This window comes from Marmota flaviventris, chromosome 5 (assembly GCF_047511675.1).
Source record: "Marmota flaviventris isolate mMarFla1 chromosome 5, mMarFla1.hap1, whole genome shotgun sequence".
NCBI classification, from domain to species: Eukaryota; Metazoa; Chordata; class Mammalia; order Rodentia; family Sciuridae; genus Marmota; species Marmota flaviventris.
Genome location: NC_092502.1, coordinates 43321973 through 43346082, shown reverse-complemented (window position 1 = coordinate 43346082; position 24110 = coordinate 43321973). Strand labels below are relative to the sequence as shown.

At 41.0% G+C, this 24110-nt stretch overlaps 1 protein-coding gene across 2 annotated transcripts in view; it reads left to right on the top strand.

Moving 5' to 3' along the window:
- Positions 1-24110, top strand: part of Mcc (MCC regulator of WNT signaling pathway) — a 264056-nt gene that overhangs the window by 39662 nt on the left and 200284 nt on the right. The window contains exon 1 of one of the 2 annotated variants that reach the window (XM_071612192.1): positions 21472-21637. The exons of the other annotated variant lie outside the window; for it this stretch is intronic. Within the exon in view, the coding sequence (XP_071468293.1) occupies positions 21587-21637 (51 nt within the window). The 5' untranslated portion in view covers positions 21472-21586. Of the gene's footprint in view, positions 1-21471; positions 21638-24110 lie in introns of those variants that run through there. 2 annotated transcript variants of the gene reach the window in all.

Here is a 24110-nt window from a genome sequence, read left to right as displayed (position 1 = left end):
CAGTGATTAAGTACCCCTGGGTTCAATCCCCTGTACCAAAAAACAAAAATGAAAACAACAGCAACAACAACAACAACAAAAAAACATGCTGTGCTGTGGTGAGAATGGTCTTTGGTTCAGTAAAAGTGGCGCTGCTGTCAATCTGTGCTCTTGCAGAGACAGGAACTCCTCTACTGAAGGCAGAGACAGAAGAATGGGACTCCTACTAAAGAGACAGGGTTAGCACAGCTGGTTTCTCTTGAATTAGGACCTTCCATTTGGAGTCAATTTGTTTGGGGTGTGGTGAATTCCCAGAACAATGGATACACCCAGTTTAAAATATAAATTCATTCAAGGCAAATGTGTTGGCTCATCTTTGCCATTGTTCAGTAAATAATTCAGAATTGACGGGTGGATAAGATGTTGATGTGACTAAATCAGGCCAAATAAGCTATTTCAAATTTTAAAATTTGACTGAGTTTTAAATTGTTACTGAATCAATCTGAATCATTCCCTTAGCTGTGCTTGCATAACACAGTGCCACACTCAGACAGCATTTTGTTTGTAAACTCTCTGCCCCATTGTACTGGGGCCTGGGAGGGCAGATGCAGCATATCTTTAGCCTGGTATCCCATTCAGCAGTAGGGGGATTAACTGTTTTGGGGCCAGTTAAGTGTTTAAATGAGAGTTCTGTGGCGTTCTGTACATCATACTCCTCCTGAGGCTGAAGGTGAAGACTTAGTCCTTAGTGGGTTACTGTTCTCTGGAGCAGAGTGAAGAAGGAGGTACGTATTTAGTTAGATCTTTCTCACTTGCTGATGTCAGAAATTCAACTCAAACTGGGCTTTATTCAAAATGAGAAAATAATTCCTTCTTGGTTGGGAATGTATTCCGCCAAACAATTAAAAAAAAAATAGGCAACTAAACTCTTAAGTTTATAGGGTGTTAATTTTCTAATCTGAAATTCATCTAAAGCTGCAGTAGGCACACATAGAGATCATTTTGGAACTTCTGCCCTCCAGTCCTATCATTCTTTTTTTTTTTTAGAGAGAGAGAGAATTTTTTTAATATTTATTTTTTAGTTTTCAGTGGACACAACATCTTTATTTTATTTTTATGTGGTGTGCTGAGGATCAAACCCAGCGCCCCATGCATGCCAGGCGAATGCACTAACACTTGAGCCACATCCCCAGCCCTAGTCCTATCATTCTTAATGTGTGGTTTTTATTCTCAACACAGAATGGCAGGAAAAACAGAGAAAGGATAGGGCAAAGCTTTATTCTTATCAAGACATGGCCTTTTATTCACAAATGAATAATTCCCCAAAGGACTTTGGCCTACATCTCCTTGGCTCTGTGATCAAGTTGCAAAGGAGGGTGGGAAATCAAATTAAGCTGGGTTTTTTTTTTTTTTTTTTTTTTTTTTGGTACCAGGGATTGAACTCAAGGGTGCTTAACCACTGAGACACATTCCCCAGCCCTTTTATTTTTTGAGACAGGGTTTTGCTAAGTTGCTAAGGGCCTCCGTAAGTTGGTGAGGTTGGTTTTGAACTTGTGATCCTCCTGCTTCAGCCTCCTAAGCCACTAGGATTACAGGTATTCGCCACCACACCTGGCAGCTGTTCTGTTTCTGAAGGTCTATATGAAAGGCAGGTAAGAACTCTGGCAACTAACATTGTCTTTCACGCTCTTCTGTAGGGAAAAATCCAAGAAGATGGTCTACTTTTGATTTTGGTTGCCTCTAACGGCTCAGATGCCACTTAAAACGTGGTATCAAAAAATACAAATGGAACAAAAATGAATAGAACATGAAGATGGACTCCCTAGCTAAGCTTAGGCTACTTGAGGGGAAGCTGTCTTTATGTCTGGTCATTTGCTGAGGGTCATGGCACACTTCTGTTTCCTTATGTGTGGATATCATTGTTCAAGGGGCTGGGGATATATAGCTCAGTTGGTATAGTGCCTGCCTTGCATATACAAGGCCCTGGGTTCAATCCCCAGCTCTGCCCCCCCCCCCCAAAAAAAAAAAAAAAGATGGATATCATTGTTCAGCCTTAAACTTCCTGGACTTCCTAATTGCCTGCTTTGATTAATAGAAGTAATATTTATCTTCTTTCTGTCAATGCTCTAGTTTATTCTCTTAATTATACAACTTTTTGAATGCTTTAATAAGAACTGTTTCTAGGGCCTGCTGCACAGCCATCATCCTGAAATTTCCTTTTATTTTTGGATTAATTCTACTTTTTCTTAAATTCTACTCTCTATCTTATTTTTTTTTCATAGACATATTTTTAGTTTTGCTGCACGTTTTGAAGTAGGCTTGGAGAAGGAATGCACGGCAAGTGTCCTTTGAGCCTATGCTTATCAGTCCTCATACTTAATTGGTAATTTGGCTGAATGTGAAATGCTGAGTTCAAAGTCATTTTCCCTCAGCATTTGAAAGGAATTGCAGTCAATGCTATTGAGTTCTGTGCCTTTGGATGAACCTTTCTTTGGAGACTCAGAATGTTTTCTGCTTGATATTGTGACATTTCATGAGAATCCATCTTTTTCCCTTTATTCAGCTTAGCACCTAAGGGCCCTTCCAATCCGAAGATAGGTTCTTTGGCTCTTGGAAATTCTTATTTAATTGCATCCTTTCTACCGCCTTCTCTTGTACTTATTTATTTATTGTGGTACTGGTAATCTAACCCAGGGCCTGGAGTGTGCTAGGCAAGTGCTCTACCTCGGAGCAATACCCCTGGCCCTTTCTGTCTTTTTATTTTGATGCAGGGTCTCTCACAGTTGTCCAGGTTGGCCCCAAACTTGTTATCCTCTTGCTTCAGCCTCTGGAGTAGCTGGGGTTGCATTTGTAAGTCATGGTGCCCAGCTTGTCCTATATATATATGTTTTAATTTATTTTTTATTTTTTATAGTTATACATGACAATAGAATGTATTTTGACATACCCACATGGAGTGTGTAACTTCCCATTCTTATGGTTGTATGTGACGTAGAGTTACACTGGCTGTGTATTCATATACGAACATAGGAAAGTTATGTCCTATTCATTCTACTGCCTTTTCTATTACAATCCCCCTTCCTTTCCCCCTACTCCCCCGTGCTCCATCCCCCCACCTCCCCACTCCTGATCCCAGCCCTCCCCATTGTGAGTCAGCACCCACGTATCAGAGATAACATTTGGATTGGCTTATTTCACTTAGTTTTTGTCGTATATTTTTTAAAATATATATATTTAAAAAAATAGATTTCTGGACTAACTCTTCAACTGACTCATCAAACTTTTTTTCCTCCTTCCCCTTACCCAGTTTTCTGGGAATTTTGTCACCCTCTTTTCCCCCCATTATTCTATTGAATTTCTAACTTCAAAACTCCAAATTTTAATTGTTGAATCCTTTTTCCTTTTCATAATAATGTCTTTATTTCATGTATCTATTATGTTTTGTAATATCTTTGACTATACTCATTTTTTCCTCCTAAAATTCTCTTTTGCTTCAATTTTGTGGATCTCTATCTCTGTTTTCTCTGGGATTTCTCTTATTTGCTTCATATATATATATATATATATATATATATATATATATATATATATATATATATATTGCCATCCTCCCACCCTCTTTCCTGTCTGGGGACCTTTGGTTAATGCTCCATGTTCACACCTGGAGGACAGGTACCTACTGGGCTGCCTCCCCGTGCTCATCTGTTGGCTCCGCTGGCCCATCCTTTATCCAGAGGAGTGTTCCTGGGCACTGAAAGTGAGGGTGGAGTGTGGCATTTCCAGTGCCAGAGAAGAGCTCCCTATCCAGAGGTGCCAGTCCCTCCTGTGCATCTCTTGTGCCCTTGGGACAGTTGATGTCTGACTTCAGGGCAGACCCTACTGCTGACCTTTCAGGCTAAGGCAGGGGAGCCCACCATGCCATCCTCCTGCAGACATATGGCTTCCTTCAGTTTCTGCGTTTCTTCTAATCTCAGATCCTGCCAACTTCCACCTCCGCTCTTCCCATATGTGTCCCAAGTTCTGCTGTGGTTGATTTCTCAAAGCACTCTCATCTCACTTATAAAAATCTCTAGTCCATTATGTGCTGTGGTGGGTTGCGGATGGGGAGATGTCTTATAGATACTCAATCTAGAAGCTCCGGGATATATTCCATATATCCCAGTAATACTCTCATTGTTTTAAAAATTCAGGAAGACCTGCAGGGGAAAACAAGCCTTGTTTGAACCTAGGCTCTGGGTTCTCCCATCCTCCTCCTAGAGGCGACGGCTATTAGCAGTTTCCTGTGTACTTCCAGAGAATTTATATTGTGCCCATTAAAGAAGAAGACAGTTAGTAGCTGTGTGTAATTTGGACTAGGATTGGGGTGAGGTGGAGAGAAGCTGGAGTCGGGGGTGTCACAAGGCTGCTGTGGGGTAGGCAGTGGCTGAGGGTCTAGCACTATGTGTAGCACAGGGACAATGGTCCTGAACGCTTGTTTGAGATCATTTCAGAAAGAATAAAAATCTAGCCACTGGTGAGGTGTTGGTGGGATGTAAATAGAGGAACAGGGTGAAGAGAGCAGATCTCTGTGTTGATTTCCTCAGTGGACAAAAGACTTATCTACCTTACCCAGAGAACCTGAATACCTTGTCCCTAAGTCAATGAAACAATCATTTGCTGTCTGTTCTCCTGTTCCTCTTCCCTTTACACATCCCCTCAGGCCACCAGAGGGTTTCTGACACTAAACAATCTGGTTTTGACAGTCAGTCACTGAATATGCATTATTCCCGTGTCCTGTGAAGGGGAGGTAGCGGACTGCAACCAAGGCAAGCCCTGGGCCTATTTGGTTGGCACCACAGTGGTTTTTTTTTGTTGTTGTTGTTTTTGTTTCATTTTCAACTTGAGTTAACATTTTAAAAATTGAGATTTCCCCTAAACTCTGGATTTGTGGCTTCTCTTGAGAGGCAGGGAGATCCAGGAACACTGGCAGGGTCTTCCTTGCTGTGGCAGTTGGCTAAGCCTGAGTACCTGCTGCCTCTGGGGAGGGACCATAGCTCCCCCACATTGCCACAGTTCTGCTCAGTCCAAATCTGCCTGTGAGCTTACAACCAGCCTCTTTGCATGCTGGGTTACAGCAGAGCCCCTGTCGTACTCTGCTTGCTTCCCTGACTCTGGAGATCCCACTGGAAAGGATTCCAAACTATCAGAGAAGTTCTCTCTCAAAATTTCTCCTAGTGTATTTTATGGTGGTATTCTGCTTTCAAGCACAAATGAGTGGGATAAAATGGAAACTTTAATTCAATAGTTGAAATCTAATCTAGGCAATAAAAATGTTTTTGCTTAAAAAGAAAAAAAAAAGGTGGTACTGATTAAAGTTACGGAAGAGCATACCCTTCGGCTTGCCCAGACTGATGTGAATATTCCAGATTTTGTGGTCAGCACACCCGCCAGTCACAGAGACAGTAGTGGACAACTGAGATACTCCTCCTGATGTTCATAAGCTTAACTTTATTTTCTTTGGGACAGTAGTGATTTGTTAACATGCAGGAAAGTGGAGCCGAGTAAAGTAGTTCTGATTGCATTGTTAAAGCAGTTCTGTAAGAAACCCTTCTGGATAAATTCTCAGCCTCTTGAGTTAGTAAGGAGAGGTATAAATCCTTTGTGTACCAACACAGTTGTAGAGAATTTGTCAGTTGAGACAGTTTGCTGGAACGGTGTGTCCTAAACCTACCTGTTTGGGGGGCCGTGTTTTTCTAAGACTGTCCTTGGGAGTTCCCTTTGTGTGAGGAGGTCGACCTTGGCCTGACCCCAAGATTTCCAGTCATCATAGCATAGGAAGTAGAGGGAGTAGGATTACACATGCTTGGAATCCAGCCCATTTGAAAAAGCCACATGCATTTTCCAGCGTTGGCTGCCTTCATCTTCAGTTTTGAGTCACTGAATATTTGATCTGAATTCCCCACACCGCTTACATAAACAGTTGCATGCACTTCCCAGGAAGCCTGTGACATAACTTTGTGATTGATGTTAAGATTCCAATAGCAAGAACACAGGATCACAGGGAAAAAAACTGGTAACCTAAGCAACTTCAAAAAAGCTGTGTTTGTAAAGGCACATGTCTGAGCGCGTAAAAGAACAGATGTCGGGAGGCAGGGTGGTGAGGGCTGATGGGGGGTGATGATACAAGAAGCCTGGATTTGATCCCAGCTGTCTCTATCATGCTGTGGGTCCCTTGAGCAAACTTTTTTCTATATCCCCTTTTCCTTTTGTATAAACTTAAGAAGGTTGGATGAGACCATCTTCCACGCACTTTTTAAATCTCTGATATCTGAACAGTCATTGGCTCTCATAGTCTTTGAGAGGTTGAGATTGAGATTGGGGAAGATGCTCCTCAGTGACTCTTCTTCAGGCATGGTGGCTGCCCTTCTCCCCTGAGGTAATGATAGAAGGTTCTGTGTAACTTGGGACAATGGAAAATTTTCACTGTCCATCTTTACTTCTGCTACCACAGTCCATCTCTAAGACCTGAGGGGAAACAGGCCTGGCCTTAGAGGGATACAGTCTTTGGTCTGGGTTTCAGTATGCCAGAGAAGTTCTCTTCCTTCCAGATTTCCAGATGTTTCTTATTATTTGATGGTGTTTCCTGAAATTCTGCAATATATTTTTAAATTTTTTCCTTTGTGAAGACTGTGCTTTTGAGTGTGAAGTGGCTAGTATTACGGCAAGTCTTAGAATCACAGACAGTTTAGCAGATGATTAAAAACCAAAGGCTTGGGGGTAGAGGGTAATGCCAGAGCAGGGAAGTCTGGGTACCAGGCACTGGAGACCAGCTTCATCTGTCTGCTCAATTGTCCTCCTCTGGTCCTGGTGGAGCAGACTGAAAGTGAGGTAAAGCGTGCCACTCTGCTATCTGCCCCTGAGACCCTGCCATGCCAGGTGGGTTGTATATGCCCTGAACACACAGATGTGGAGACAGCTGGAGCTACCTGAGCAGATTTGTAGGGTGAGCCAGGAGGAAGGGAGAGAAGATGCAAAAGAGAGAAAATAACTAATGACTCAACAGTTGGGTACAGTCTGGAAAAAAAAATGGGGTAAGAACATAGGTAGAGGGAATGGAATTGGCAGACCTGAAGGGAAATCTTGTCTCCACAGAAACTCTGAAGAAAAAGAATAAGAATATCGCTTGGACATTGGGGAGATTGGACCATAAGGAACTCTTTTTCTTTTGACTTGACCTCGGTAAAGTCAGGATATTTTACTGTCATCCTCTTTTCTTCATTGACCTCCTGAACTTTCTATTTGCTCCTGAGTAGACCTTGATGCTGTTGTGATTGGCAGCTTTGAAGGAGAATGACTGTTGTAGGGTAAATAAGGGGCTGAGCTCTACTTTGCAGCCGCTCACCATTGCCTTTCTGAATCCCCCGGAGTGTGGTATCCGATCAGGTGTTTATAGATGACAGGGCTGGGGGTGAAGAGATTGCACAGTACACTAAGAACCAGTGAGCATGGTTCTGTCCTGTTCCAGTGGAGGGACTATTTTATATTTACCCGTGGAGAGTAAAAACAGCTTTGCTATACAGAACCTTTCGTGGTGAATGTATTGGACCCACCAAATCTGACTTACATTGTCCCTTTTAGCATTGAGAAGATTTAGAAACCAGTATTTCAACCCTAAGGAAGTTCAGAAAGCAACAAGGTAATTTCTTATAAGACTTTACCCAGAAATAAAATTTATTTTTGTATTTTCATATTTACTCTAGTAGTGAGGCACTGGTAATTCCAGATAAAGTTGAATAAAGCACATGGACTGGTGTCTGTGACCTGTGCACCCCCGTCCAGTGGGTTTTTCTGTGTTCATTTACTTTGATTCCTTGAGCAGTTAGTGCTACTGAGGTGTGATGCACCCTCCTGCCTTTCTCTCATGCACTGTCTTTATCCTTTGCCTCCTCTTGAGATTTTTCCTTCTTTGCTTGCTTTTCTGACCTTTTCGGCTTCTTTCAGCTCCCTGGGTATGAGGCTGAGTTCCGGGACTCTTTGGGTTTCTCCTTTACCCTCAAGATTTGGATTTCAGTTCTGGGTGATTCCCCACACAGTGCTTTCTGGGGTCACTGTAGAGCTTTAGCTCAGCCCCTGATTTCTAACTGCCTGTGGGCTGTGTCTTCACAGGGAACCACACCCTACCCCAGTGGCCACCTGTTGCATGTTCCTGACATCCTCTCTCTGGTCATGGTAATGTCATTTTCCAAATGTCTATACCTGTGGCTTCAAAGCTTCGATTTCTCCACATGTAGTTTGATGGCCAAATCCCATTGACCTTGCCCATATTTATTTATTTATTTTCGACAATGCTGGGGATCAAACCCAGGGCACCTCTGAGTTACAACCCCAACCCTGATCTGTCCTTTAGATTGTTCTTTCCTTTTTTTTAATATTTATTTTTTAGTTGTAGGCGGATACAATGTCTTTATTTTATTTTTACGTGGTGCTGAGAATCGAACCTAGTGTCTCACGTATGCTAGGCAAGCGCGCTACCACTGAGTCACAATCCCAACCTTAGATTGTACTTTCCTAATCTGTACTTCCTTCCTTCCTTTGTTTACCCACCATCATCTCATACCTGCCCTACTGAGTGTCCTCTCAATTTCCTTGGCCCCAGTTTTTTCTTTAATATACTTTCTACTGCACTTTCAGAACTGTCACCTTTAAGATGCTGCCTTATTTAAACATCACTTTTATTTCTACTAAAACTTCTGTCTGAAGAAGTAGCTCCCAGGAGAAGTCTTCATGGATGCCTGGACTAGAAAGTCCCCATTTCTTAGCTTGGCAACAAAAGCATTCTTGTTTTTCTGCTTCTTCCTCATCCCCATCCGTGCTGTTCTCTGTTTACCTAATTATCTTGTGTGCCATTCCAGAGTCCACCTTGGTGTGCTGGTTAAGGTCCACCTCCCTGTCCTGCTGGGAGTGGGCCTTATTGATCCTCTCCTATTTTTCCACTGAATGTTTCCATCACCACAAAGCATTCCTCAGTTGTCCCTGCTATTGGCAAGGGGTCACTCTTCTGGATTTTTGTAAGTTATTTTTTTTCCTAATTATATTATTACCTATTCTTTATTTATTGTTACTGAGGATTGAACCAGGGGCACTCAACCACTGAGCCGCATCCCCATCCCTTTTTTGTATTTTATTTAGAGACAGGGTCTCTCTGAGTTCCTTAGTGCCTTACTAAGTTGCCAAGGCTGGGTTTGAACTCAAGATACTCTTGCCTCAGCCTCCTGAGCCACTGGGATTATAGGTGTGTGCCTCCACAGCTGGCTATTTATTTATTTTGTACTGAGGATTGAACCCAGAGGTACTTTACCACTGAGCCACATCCCCAGCCCTTTTCATATTTTACTTTGAGACTAGGTCTCATTAAGTTGTGAGGCTGGCCTTGAACTTGTCATCCTCATGCCTCAGCCTCACCAGTTGCTGAGATTACTGGTGTGTGCCACCACGCCTGGGCCTGGTTATTACCTGTGTTTTATGTATAAGCTCTATCTTCCCTAGTAGCAGTAAACTGCTCCAGGGCAGGGTTGTGCCTTAAGACTTTAGACTAGTGTCTAGCACCTTCCTTTGCCACAAACTGAGGTCAGAGGTAGAAAGAATGTGATCTATGGTGAACTGAAAGGGATCGAGTGAGGAAAGCCCCTAAAAATTCCAGAGAACTTTTTCAAATCTCCTGATCATCCTGGGTCTCAGTTTTTGCTGGTCTGTGACCGATTAAGCCATGGGTCCTGTCCTGAACATAATGTCATGTGAATGACTCTGGTGATTGGGTTTAGAGACATTGCACTGCAGCCTCCCTCCTTCCCCAGGTGATGAGTAAGCAGGAGAGCAGAAGGGTCTACAGAAACAGTGTGTAAGTCAGCGCCCGCAGCACATAGTTCACAACATACAGTGGGAAGGTTTCATAGCCGTAATCACAGAAAGGGACAAGACAGCTTTAAGAGAAAATAACGAAAAGCTGACAGCTGGAAACACAGCATTATATATTCTTAGGATTCTTTGGTTTGGGGCCTCTGACTACCTCCAAAATAAGATTAGCTGCCTCCTGACATTCCTTGGGATTTCCGCTTGAACTGGCAAATAATAGGCACTTAAAGGGTCCAACGACCTTCCTGTTCTAGAAATCAAATGGACCCTCCCTTCCCATACCTCTCTCTGAATCTGGAAGATTCTGGATTGCCTGAAGTTCTTCAAGGGAACACCATGCTCCTCTTCCCTTGAGATTAGCTTTCCCTCCTTCACATCCCTCTTCCTCCACCTCAAGATGAGATTTCACTTTTTATGAGAAATTGCTTTTGGAAGAACGAATGTATCAATTTACCAATTTAAAACATACCTAAGTGGGTTGGGATCTCATTGTATTAAATCTCTGTTCAAGGACAAGGGCGTGGAAATGTGTTTTAACTGTCTTTGGAGCCCTGAAACCTAGAATCTGAGTTGTTGAGGAGAGTTTGAAATTCCGGCCAAATGTTATTTTCCTTCCATTGTTGATTAAATTCTCTACTAGTAAATCCTGTTTTATGACTAAATCTAAGTGTCTTTTCCACCACAACTCCCTTCTTTTTTGTTCCCCATCTTTCTCCTGGGAAATATTTTTGGCCAGGACTTTATCTCAAAGCCTTTATAACAAGATATCTTTCTAGCCCTCTGCAGAAAGGCTGGCTCCTTGGCCTCTGTGTCATGTGAAGCCCAGACTCCAGACATTATCTGATCTCCTTGGATGCTGATTACATTGTTGGTCCTTACTCCTGGACTTTTTTTTTTCCTTTCAAAGTGGCAGCTGCTGTGATTGAATAGGTTTTAAATTGTCTCAGTAGGAATTCTTTATGGTTTGAATCCCTTTGGATTTTCCATCATTTGGGGGAGGGGATAAATAACAGAAGAAACAGACATATGAGGCATTGTCACTTGTTACTGACACTGAGAAGCTGAAACCGAGAAGCCATACATCCCTAGGAGGGTTGCAGAGTGATAAAGTGCAGTTTCAAAATTCTTCCCTAGGAGTTTTGTGTTTTATGCTAGATTCCAAACCAACTGTTATCTTAGTGGTACATGTCTTGTTGGCCCTGTGTCCTTAGTTGCTCCAAAGGTATTGTAGCAAGAGCTGAATTCTGTTGTGCTCACTGTTCTCTCTGACTAGTTGGATTGCTGATAGCTTGAGATTAATTTGAAATGTTCATTTGGATTAGGGAAAAAAACCAAACAAACACCAGATGACTTGGAGAACACAAAAAAAGAGGTTATAAGAGATTTCTTTGATTCACTCTTTGCTCCTCAAGATGGGGATAAACCTACATGGGAAAAAGTATTACTTTTTATGTGCTTTCCAGAAGGAGGCACTACCCAGATGGTTCACCCTAACAGATCTGTGTCATTTTGAACCCACACTGGCTTATCAATAACTTCTGTACACTTGTGGGCAGCACTGAAGATTGAATGACAATGGAGAAAATCAGATTTTATGACAAGTTTGTGGTCATGGTAGATTTTCTTTCCACATGTATTTAGACAGTGTCATGTTTATGAGAATATATAGACCAGGCATTTGGGGGACAGCAGGGCAGTGCAAGCCTGTTTTCCTAATTACTTTAGGGGGACATCTTTGCATTGGTTAGCTGTCTTCATGCCCAGCCACCAAGGTAGAAATCAGTACCTTTGCTTAGTGAAATTATTTCTCCAGTGGGAGAGAACTATGGGTTTGCACTAATTTTGTTCCTTTCCTTTTGGAGTCTGACATTTTATCTTTCAGACTAAGTAAATTCTCAATCACCAGAGATACTCGTAGTAGCCAAATGTTGTATTTGGAAATGTTATTTAAAGCTTTTTTTTTTTAAAGCTGAGACCTCTAAAGTTTCATAATGTATCAGCTAAACCTCCAAGCACATGTTAAACACATTCTTGCTCCAATTCCAGAGATTATATCAAGTATTATATAATTGGAGTATTTCCTTCGTTTGCTGAAAGTCTATCTACCGGAGGATCAAAATATATTTGCTCTTACAGGTTTTAATCTTGTAAGTCTACTTGTAGATTACTTCACTGTATTTATTTTATATATTTCATGGAAACATAGGTGACCATTTCATGTGTTTTGAAATTATGAGAGTTGTGGAGGCCAACACTTGTATTCACATTACATAAGTAATTTGAGAGTAAGAAAAGCATGTTCCCATTTAGACATTTGTTTATTAGATAAGCCATGCCTATTAGAATCAGTCATTTAGATTTAGATAATTTTAATCTTTCCATAGGTGCTTTCCAAAGAAATATGGTAACCAGATTTTTGTATGTTTACTTTGCTTGTACTGCAGAAGTGGAGCCTGTTGTCTGTTTACTGTTGGCCGTAATGGTGTTCCAACCCATTGCAGAACTTGAATGTGGGTCAGGCTATTTGTTGGGTGGGTCAGAGAGCCATGAGCAGACTGCCAAGGCCTTAGTTGCCAGACCGGGAATGAGTAACTTGGTTCAGGAGGCAAAGGGAGCCAGTAACCATTTTTAAACCGGAAAAAGGGCAAAAGCATTGGGTATGGCTAATACTTGTGAATTATTTTCCAGAAATCAAAAATTGGCTTTCTTGAGTATTCTGGAGCCATTGAAGTTTAACTGGTATGTGAGTTAATCATTTCTTTTAATAAAATAGTCTTTTCTTTACCATCCATTTATTTATATAGAAGGTTCATTCCAGAAAAGGGTTGGTGTAAATGCAGTAAAATCCTAGATCAGGTCAGCACCTGATACTATCCTATAAAAGGAACAAAAGAGCAAGAAAAACATGGTAATAGACCTGGGTTTTTGGAATATATTGATATGCAGAAGGTGTAGTTGCAAGTTTCAGAATTCATTAAACTAAAACAGGATATTTGGTTTAAACATGTTTTGGTCTAAACATGCATAAGTAACTAGTTAAAGAGGACTTTTCCCTACATGGTATCTCACTGCAAACTGGATCTGAATCTCAGCAGGGAGTGGAAGCTCTCATTATCACTGATTCCTGTAACCTGGTTTGATCACTTATCCTGGACTTCCCTGACCCCTTTTCCTTTTGAAAAAATCAACAGCTTCACTTTCTTAATTTTCCATAACACAGTTTTTATTCCTTTTGGTGAGAATGAAGAAAATGAATGGCTTTCTGAAATACCAAAGTGGGAAACACAATTCCCTCAAGTCTGGAGCCGTGTCAATCTGGTTTGTGGGCAAGTCATTCTCTGTTCACTGCCCTCCTCAAATGCAGTGGCCACAAAGAGCCTCAGCCAGGTCTGCTTGATACATGGAAGATCCCCCAGTGTCCTAGGCACCTCCTTCTCCTGCTACCATCTGAAATGGCATTAGTCTTAGGCAACTGCATCATTGAAGAGTCACTGAATGTGTAGGAAGCTCAGGTTCTTGGGATTTTTTAAAAATATATTTTTAGTTGTTAATGGGTCTTTTATTTTATTTACTTATATGTGGTGCTGAGGATCGAACGAACCCAGGGCCTCACATATGCCAGGCAAGCGCCCTACCACTGAGCCATAACTCCAGCCCTCTTGGGATGTTTTTAAAAAATTCTTAATAATTAATTAATTCATGTCTTCTTCTATTTGTAATTTTTAAAAACCTGAATATAAAATTTAATTTTGTTACTAGTTAATTTTGTCTTTTATTTTATCTATCTGTTCATTCTCTGGCTGGAACCCTGGTTCTGTCAGCTCATATACTGGCCCTCCCTCCTAGAGTGGGATCATGGAGAAATCTGAGAAGCATACCACTGACTTACTTATGGAAGTTTTTTTTCTTTTTTTTTTTTGGGGGGGGGGGCGTACAGAGGATTGAACTCAGGGGCACTCGAGCACTGAGCCATATCCCCAGCCCTATTTTGTATTTTATTTAGAGACAGAGTCTCACTGAGTTGCTTAGTGCCTCACTTTTGCTGAGGCTGTCTTTGAATTCGCGATCTTCCTGCCTCAGCCTCCCAAGCCACTGGGATTAGGATGGAAGTTTTCTAATGTGCCACTGAAGGATTCTTTTCCAAGTTTAATCTCTCAGCCAGGCTATCTCTCTTCTGACACAGAGGAACTCAAATGATATTCTGGAAAATTTTGTTACCATCTTACTGAAATGCGAAATGTTGTGGAAGAAGGAAGAACAGTCCTTGTATATTGGACTGTTACCAAAGGTGGCTGTGGTGAATGAGAGGATGAGGTTAACACCAGTTAGGGGTTATAGGCAATGACAAAAAGTAAGCATGTTTTATTAGAGAGAGAGTTTTCATTTTATACTGTGTTATTTGATTTTTTCTCTATGCTTTCCGCTGAAGGTGTTTTGGGTTGTCTGTTCCTACTTAACAGAATGTGACTCATCTGATTTAAGGCTCTGTGGGAGTAGCTAGACTAATCAACAGGTAAGCTTTGGGGCTAACTGTTTTGTCAATCCACATGTCCATACAATAACTGAAAGTCTTTTATGTTTTTTCAGAGGAGACTTCTTCAAATCTCTTACTGTAGAGTTATCTGTCTCACAACATTTGGGAAAATGAAACTTTGGAGTAATGAGTTTGGCCTTGATTTCGATGTAGTTTGCCCCCCAGGGGCTAATGTGTTGGAGGCTTGGTCTTCAGTATGCCATTGCTGAAGTGGGGGGAGCTCATAGGAGCTTATTGGGTCATTGAGTGTGTGCCCTCTGTGAGCATTAAGGTAGTTCTTCTGGGACCCTGAGTTAATTCTCATTGGAGTGTTGGCTCTACAAGAACAAATATGGCCATTCCTTGGCCTCTTTTGGGCTTCCTGTCGGGCAATATGATCTTTCTCTACTTCCCCACCCCCCGCCCCATAAGCGCCTCCATTCATGATGCCATTGCTGGGAAATCCTAACCACAGCTGAGCTGATAGCAGTTATGTGCTGTCAGTGTCAAGAACTTTGAGCTAAATAAACCTCTTTTCTTTTTAAGTACCCAGCTTCTGGTATTTTGTTATAATAACAGAAAACTATCTAATACAAATATACATTCAGAGTGTATATTTTTATTTAATACTATTTCCCGTTCTAAGCCTTTGGTGCCTGATTTCTGTGGTTGACAACCTTCCTTGTCCAGGTAAGTACCTGTTCAGGGAAGGTGGTGAAGGTGAGAAGACACTAGTCCTATACCTATGAAGGGTTAAAGCAAAGACCTGGGAGCTTAATAGCTCTCTATACTCTTAACACTTTCCCAGTTTTCAATCTCAGATCTTACCCCTGTCTTCTGTGGTACACAATTTCCCTAAATCTGAGCCTCTAATTTATGAGAGCAAGTTAATTTTCTTAGTATCTCCTCTGCAGGTTCTTTTATAAAGAGCACCAATTCTTGTGCTCTAAGTCAAATTACTCCCCCTTTTAGTTTATTTTGTGAATAAGAGTTGAGGAAGTTAAATCAGGCATATTTCTATTTTGTCTTCCCAAAATTTGTTGAAATAACGTTTCTGCTATCTTCAGTCCTATTCTCTTGTCCTAATCTGTTTCTTTAAATTTTTTTTTTCCTTTGTCAACATCTTAGTGGCTCTTAGAAAGGAGATGTGAGTAATGTGTGGTCATCTGCTCCGTTTAATCAGAATTCTACCACACTCTAGAGAAAAGACCACAAGTTTGTTGAGTTTCTATATAGTTATGTTGATGTGCCATATAGCTCAGACCCTATTATTACTCTGAAACTAAAGCTATTTCTAAATGCCACACGGATAGTACTATTTCTGATCCAACTACATAGAGCACCCAAAAGAGATGGCAGTGTCTTGGTACTGGTGTGCAGGAGTCTACATAATGTCCTGGAGGAGCTGTGTTGTGGGTGGGACAAGGGTGTACTTTCTTCCAACTCTGCTCTAAGTCAAATTACTCCCCCCCCCCCAGTTTATTATTTTTTGAATAAGGATCTATCTCTGAGGTCCTCCTAGGATTAACATTCTGCGATTCTTGGGATAGAGAGTAAAGAAGAGGACAGGTTGTTCAAAAGCCTTGTATGTCTTACTCCAGGGTTTTTATCTGGACCTGAAGACTCTCAAACCTGTAAAAGCTGAAATCCCAGTTCTCAACACTTCTGGTCCTGAGGCTTTGGTTCCTGGAGCACAGATTCTGGTCATCTCTAATGCAGTCTCCCATCTGCTCTTGTGTAGCAACAGTAAGGGCTAGAAGTCTAGAAGCCTTTGATGTATAGACTCTCTAAGGAATGGAAATGTGATATCTGAGCAATCTCCATTAAAACCATTCCCACTGATGTATTAAACAAGCCAGATTAGAGAAGCGAGTGGGTTCAGTGTAGTTTAGCTACATAAACTAGAGAGTGGAAATCATGGATCATGTGATATTCTTACATCCCATTGACTTGAAAAGATCAGGATATATTTAGTCCTGTAGCCTTATAAATAGACTATACATCTGTCATAGGTGGGTTGGTTTAACATGGTCTGAGTTCTAGGTTTATTTCAGTTGAAAGTTGAGAAACCTTTTCAAAAACAAACCAGATTAGCTCAGGAGTCACTTTTTCCTGGCTCGATCCTGAGGTCGGGGTGTTATATTCAGGCCTTTTTTGTTCCCCATCTGTTAATTGGACCAAGTTCTTAACCTCAACCAACCAGTCTCTGTGCAGGGTCGGGGAGGGAATTATGACCATCCTTTTGAGGCAGTACCCCTATGCAGCCACACAGAGGGGAGCAGAGCTCTTTCCAAAAGGAGTGGAGGAGAGGGTAGGTAACCGGCTTCCACCTGCTTCACAGCCTCATGTGGAGATTCAATTTGCAGAATAGGAGACCAGAAAGGAGCAGGAATTTGGACTTTAAAAACAGTCAGCAAGGAGCTATTGGAGGAATGATATAATGAATGACCAGATAAGATTTGTGTCTGAAAGTTCAATTTGACTTCTTCTATGTAGAGAATCGATCACCTGCATAGAGTTGGAAATAGATCTGGTAGTGATCAGAAACTTGACAAGACCTGGTGCAGGACCAGAAAATCTGCCTCCTGCCATGTCTGGGATTCCAGGGGTGGCCAATTCACCATGGGAAATCTGACAAATGAGAAAAATGTACATGACAACTGAGTGTATATACCATGATTGACTAAAAGAAGCACCCCAGACTTGGCCTCCATCCACACAAGCCATTTTCCACTGAAGTGTTTGCCACAAATATGCTGCATTTTGACATATGGGACTTGGAGACTTCATCCCCATGTGACTTTGCCTGCTGAGGTCCTTCCTCCATTGTGACAGACCTGTAGTTGACTCCCTGGGATCATAGTCCCAGGAATCCATGCACCGGGCTCCAGCAGGTGTGTGAGTCAAAGCCCTTGAATGTCTGAGAAGGTTCAGTCCACCTCCCAGGTTAAGATGGGCCTGAACTAAAAGAAACTGAGAACTCTGCCATGTTGCGGGTTCCCTCTGGAGGAAGGAAGTAGCCCTGCTTCTGCTTTCAGCTCCTATTCTGGGATTCCAAAATCCCATTATCCAATCTAATATTTGAAAAAGATCCACAGAATCATGGTATGTTTCCATGACAGATTTATTCCTGGGGCTATGCCAGTTGGAACATGGAACATGTTTTTATAAAGAGATCTTATTATCAATATGGTAACAAACAGTGCTCATATTATAATTGCTTAAGCTAATGGTCTCTATAAAGTTCTCCATTTAAAAAAAAATAGAATGAAGTATGAGCTTTCATAGCTTGTACGTGAAATTTTCATATATTTACAAATTAAATTCTTTTAGTATTCTATTCATGTTTTATATCCGATAAAATGAAACAAACTAGATGTTAAAGAACAAGGTGGAAAATAAAAACATAGATGAATATTCTTTTCATACCTCAATGAATTGTCACATTATCTTTGAAACTTTTGTTTTTAAACTATGTGGATTAAATAAATGTTACAGAATAAATTGGAAACACCCACTTCCCTCCCCTGCATTACTTTTACAATTTCTTTTAAGTTCTAAACAACCATTTTATAAAAGTCAGAAACTAAACATTGTTAAAACCTTGAGACAGTTAGTTCCCCTGCACCCACACACCCCCATATTGTGTCACCTCCTCACTCAGAGCAAACAGTGCTGTGGAGCATCTATGGTCTGCGCAGTCCCCACACCATGGGGCTGTGGGAGGACAAGCCTAGCTAACCTCCAGGCTCTATGTCTGTACTTTGAACTCAGCATTAACAGTGTTTGTTTTTGAATTTAAATAAACAACAGCAAAACCTTAAAGATGGGGAAAAATCTGTAAGCAAGATTTGGCTTAGCTTACCGCTGGCGTTTTTTGTTGTTTATTTAACAGCTTTAATAAAGAGTTTTTTTTTTTTTTTTAAAGACTAAAATGCAGGAGTTGGTTTCTCAGATGTTTATCATATTTAACTGTCAGACAGAAAATAGGAAAAAAGATTAGAATGAAATATACAAAATGCTAACAATTAGTAGTGGATATTTATTTTGTTGGTAGTTTTTTTCTCTTCATTTCCCAGTTTTCAGTGATATCATCCCTTTATTTACAAAACAACAAAAAAAATGTTTTCCCCAAATATCACTGCTGTTCTTAAATGTGCCAGAAGCTCATCAGCCTATTTAACAAAGTCTACATCCATAGGCAGCAAAAGACATTGAAACACAGGTTGGCATTTTACTACGTTTCGTATTCAACACTGCCCTGGTGCCCTCTCTTCAGAACTTCATAATTCATGAAGAGCCTACTTCCCTCTCCAAGTTTAAGTAACTGGAAGGTTGAGTGTGTGTTGCCCGTGCCATGTGGGAAAGCCAAATAGAGCCGCATACCCCATGTCTGCCTGAAAAGCCTAACAGTCTGAAATACTTGAACTCTCCATTATTCAAGGAGGAAAAACCCCACAAAGCACATTTCCTTCCTCTGCTTCCATGTCCCTACTTCAGATTTTCCCTCCCTGAATCACTCAAATCATACTCGTTCATGAAAATTACTTTTCTGTTGTTTGTGAAAAGTAATTCAATTCTGATTTTCAGGCATGAGACGACCCTGATGGATTTTCACTGCTCCTGCCTTAGAAAAAATTAAATTACTGGCAATATACATCAAAATCCTTGTCTGTTCTGGTTCTGTGAGAACCTTGGAAGTTTCTGAATCATTCAGAAATTGTAGTGGAGCTGAGGCTCATGCATGAAAAACAAAACAAAACAAAAAAAACATTTTATTTTTTCATAGCCCATGTGTGTGCCTATGCCTTCTCTAAAATATAATCGGCCCTCGTTTCCTTACGTGGTTTCAGATCTATAGCCTGTGTCCACCCTGTTCCTTGGTTGAACGCTATCATTTCAATATAAATGACCCTTCTTGGCAGAAATAAGGTTAGGTGATTTTATAACCTCCTAATCCTCAAGGCACCAGTTTTCCTGGTTTGGCTATTTTGTGCTTTAGATTCTTCCATAAAAATATTTTTGAACATTAAGATAAATAAGCAGTAAAAGTTGTTGGTAATTGCTTTTCATGGAACATACCTGTTTATTTTCCCATCATGTGTACATGATGCCAATGAAAATACCTAAGTCATATTAAAATGTCTTTGGACTGTGAAACTCAGAAATTTCTACGGGTGTAAGCGTAATGGCCAAAAATGTACTCATTAAGACATAAATGGCCAGAAATGTGCTCATTAAAACATAGAAATAAAATGTTCACTTTTTTGCCTCAGTGATCTCAGTAGTGTATTTATACCAATTAAATATTTAACTTAAATATAAACCTTATTCTGTGGTTATTATTAAGAGGCAAGATAATCAGTGAACTGCAGACTCCCAAGACATATTCCCTGAAGGCATATATGTTTCCAAGTTTTCTTTGAACGGACAAGTTCAGCCAATAAGTATTTAACAAATATCCTGAGGGCTTTTGGTATATCAGGAATCCCATTTACCACTTTCCTTTCCAGCATTTTTTTTTCTTAAATTCGTCAGAGCGAATACATCTGACATTCACAGTCTCATTTCTTTTCTCTTATTATGTACATTGCAACTTCTTCTTTTTTTTTTTTTAAATATTTTTAGTTGTAGAGGGACACAATACCCTTATTTTATTTATTTATATCCAGTGCTGAGGATTGAACCCTGGTACCTTACACATGCTAGGCAAAGCCTCCACCACTGAGCTATAGCCCCAGCCCGGCTTCTTATTTTAAAATATTACACACCTTAAAAGGGTGTGTTGCAAATTCACTTGAGGAGGAAGGGATGGAGATCTGCCAGGAGAGTGGTCTCTTGGGAATTGACCTGCAGGGACACTCTCTGGCCTGGTGCAGCCACAGCCTGTTTCCTGAGCAAACACTGGATCAGCTGGGGAAAGGACCCTGGTTTTCTTCTTAGAGTATTCGTTGGGCTTTGCATCTCATCTACCTCAGCTTTATTCCTGGAGGAAGGGAAGTGGTGAGAGGCCTTTTTCCAAGATACTTTCTCTGAGGAGACGTTGTGCCCAGTCAAGGAAGCATCTTTACACCTCAAGTGAGGATGTGCTTCTCCAAGCTTTCCCTCCCCTTCATGTGAAGGACATGGACCAGGGGAGACTCCTGTCCCCTGTGTGATCAAACAGCAGAACTGCTAAATAGGCACTCACCATTTTATTTACACTTCCTCCCTCAGCTCCTCTAAGTACAGCTGAATTTTTTAAAAAAAATTCTCCAGTGCATCATTCCAGTTAAACATGTGTTTTTTCTCTGAAGATCACTTCCTTTTTTCCTCTGAAGTGAACTAAGGAAACTTAAGTCACTTGCCTGGCTCAATCACATTGAAACTGACTTGGGAATTCCTTTTGGGAAGTAGTAGGATATGGATATGTGTTTGGTTATCAGAATCTGACAAGGAGGCTTATGTTTTCATTTAGAGAAAAATTCCTCTTTGATTTATTCTCCTGTGGACTGAAACCATACCTTTTGAAGAATCCGGAATGCAAAGTGGAAAGGACGAGAAGTTTGTGTTGTTCTCTGAACTGGTGTTTTTTTTTGGGAGAGCCCATTTTTATTGTGGAACAATTTAATGTTTATATGGCACCTGTCACTGTGGGAATAGCATTATCGTAGCCCTAAAGAGTTCTAGAAAAACCACGGACACAGGCTAGAAGAAGCAGAACGTGGGCTTTTTGGTCACATTGTTGGTGGTGGCATATACTGGAGTTAGCCAGGAGGCTGGATTTGCTACCTGGATCTGGGGCTAACTGGATCAAGCATTGGTTCAAGTCTTTTTCATGTATCTTCGCGCTTAATTGCTATAGAACCCCAGAGTTCCTCATCAAGCCAGGAACCTGCAGCTGCTTTCAGTGACTTCTGCTGTATTTGTAGTCTGCATTTCCGGGATCCATGAAAAAGCATAGTGTTAAGTACAAGGCTGGGTGGGGCACTGAGTTTCCTTGAGGAAATGGGCAGGAGGAAGAGTCCCATTTTAACTCTGGCTGTTTTCTATATATAATACCTGAAGTCAGCGTAGTTTTCTGTTTTTATGTCATTTTGAAAGAAGACTGAAAGCTATGGGTAGAACCAGAGACCTTTTCTTAAAGGATTTTAAGCTTGTTGGGGGGAACCTGCCCCACACCCTAAAGCGTGTCCCGGTCCTGCAGTGTGTCCCTCTGCTCTGATGTGGTGCAGAGTTGCTGCTTCCAGTCATATTTCACAAAGGATCAAACAGGTGAGCCGATTGTATGTTGTTGAAATGTTGCTCTCAGAGCCTTCCTCCTGGCAGGAGCACGACACTGGGTTGTATTCAAATATATTAAATCTACGTGAGATTTCAGACTCACAGTAATGTAAGTCAATGTGAGGAAGTCATCTCATGTATCCTGAATGTTGAAAGTGGCATGGATTAAAGCAGTCTCTTAATTAGAGATAATATTTGATATTATGTTGGTGTATTGTGTAACAAGTTTCTTGATGCATTTAAAGGTCTTCTGTCAGTAAAGGAATGATAAGGCAATTCATTTTGATGAACTCTCACAGAGATCAAAAAGTAAGCAAGCACAGCACCAAATGCAATCAACAAGTATCTCGTGCCCATGATTCTTTGAGGTGCTGGTCAAAATGGATGTTGAGGCTTCAACTCTGTGTTAATGACAAGTGGCTCAGAAGAGTTCCCTCTACTTGAGTTGGTAGAGTGGCAGAATCTATTCTCTTGTACGTATGTATGCTTGTATCATCCAACTATTTCTCTCCGCTGTCCCTCATCCTGTGATTTCCTTCCTTTTGAGAGAAGATGATGGTTACATGAGCAGAATTGATTCTGACAGTCAGAGTCGTCCTGGGCCATTTGTTAGACCAATAAAATTTCATAGTAGTTAGGATTGAATATTATTTATAATCTAGGGATTTGGGGCAGCCAAATGTATCTTACATGACTGGGGATGGATTTGGATCTAATTCTCAAGGAAACAATGATTTAATAATGTTTGCACCTCTCTCTTCTGAAGTGTGAGACACACTGTTAACATCTGGCTGGAGGAGGGGTGAGAGGAGAGGAGAGAAGGTGCTCACATATGCAAGTGAGCATCATGTCAAAACTAAGTCACAGAGAAGTGGCCCTCTTGTTCCTCTTCTCAGTCACTAGAATGTGTCTTGGAATGATACGGGAGGTTTCAGAGAATCTGGCAAATTGAGACTTTGTTGTGTTTGTGTTTGGAGCAGGCAGCACAATTACCTTGTTGACTTTTTCTGAAATTCACAATTTGAAGTGCATCCAAGTCTAAGATGTGAAGAGGCATTTGGGGTGTAAGTTTAGTTATCCAAGGTATTTATAGGAAAGCATCAAACCCTTTAATAACTTCTTTCTCCTTCACTATGTTTTTTTTTCAGCTGTTGCAACTCATAAGATGTTACATACATTTATTAATATAATTTGCCATGTAAATAAATGTTCCATCTGGCTCTCAGTTTATTTCAAAAGAACTTGTTTCAAAGGAAAGTAGATGAGTCTCTACTACTCATTTGCTCTCCTTCCTAGTTTCCTGATACTAATATTGGTGACGATCAAGTTTATTGAGCATATACTATATGCTGGATGCTTTGCCAAGTTCTTTGCATGTACCACCACAATTAATCCCATAACAAGCTTCTATGGTGGCACAGAGGTGGGTTTTCTGTGTTGCTGAGGAAGCTACACTTTAAGATTCTTCATTTGCATAGCCATTTGTAAAGTTCAGAGAGGGCCCAGCTGTGACTTCACTCACAGTCCACAAATAACTACCTGCTCTATAAGCTTCAGGCTCCTCAAATCCTGGTTCAGCTCCTGGGAGATACTTGAAATGATCTCCATTAGCTGTGAAGACAGAAGTTAAGAAACCTGCCCCAGGTCACAGAGTCAGTGCTGGAGCCTGGCTCTAAGCCAAGCCATCTGGCTCCCAGCCCCCTCAGAGCACTCAGCACATGGCTACGGAACTGGAATTTTCTGAAGATCTGTATGAAAGTTCTGCCCCATATAAATATTATATGACTTACACTTAATTTGCAATTCTGTATTTTTAGTGTTCAAGTAAGTCCTTTCTTGCTTTAATAAATTTTCAAAGTGTCTTTCTTTAGAGTGAAAAGTTTTTGAAGTGTTGGTACCTTGAATATATGTATATATAATTATGCATTAATCTGAATTTGAATGTTCATGTGAGAACCTACCAAGCAAGCTGCCAGATTCTCCTATCTCCCTTTTTTCCAGAGCTTTATGTGTTTTCGACTCCAGAGTAGGGAGGTGAAGGGAACGTTTGGGGATACTTGAAAGCTGATGGATTGGACAAAGGTGTGGACATGTTGACTCAGTCTGTTGCTATTTTCTGCTAGTGTCTAGGCAACTAGTTCTGGAAGATTGATGTTGAAAGACAACTAACTGGATTCCCATTCATCCACTGAGGCTCAGTATTCCAGCATTGGAGGATAGAGACAGTCATAAGACATTAAATGGGTTAAGCAGAAATTCTTTTTTTTTTTTTTGTACCAAGGATTGAATTCAGGAGCACTTGACCACTGAGCCACATCCCCATCCCTATTTTATATTTTATTTAGAGACAGGGTCTCAATGATTTGCTAAGCGCCTTGCTGAGGCTGACTTTGAACTTGAAATCCTCCTGCCTGCCTCAGCCTCATGAGCTGCTGGGATTACAGGCGCACACCACTGTGCCCAG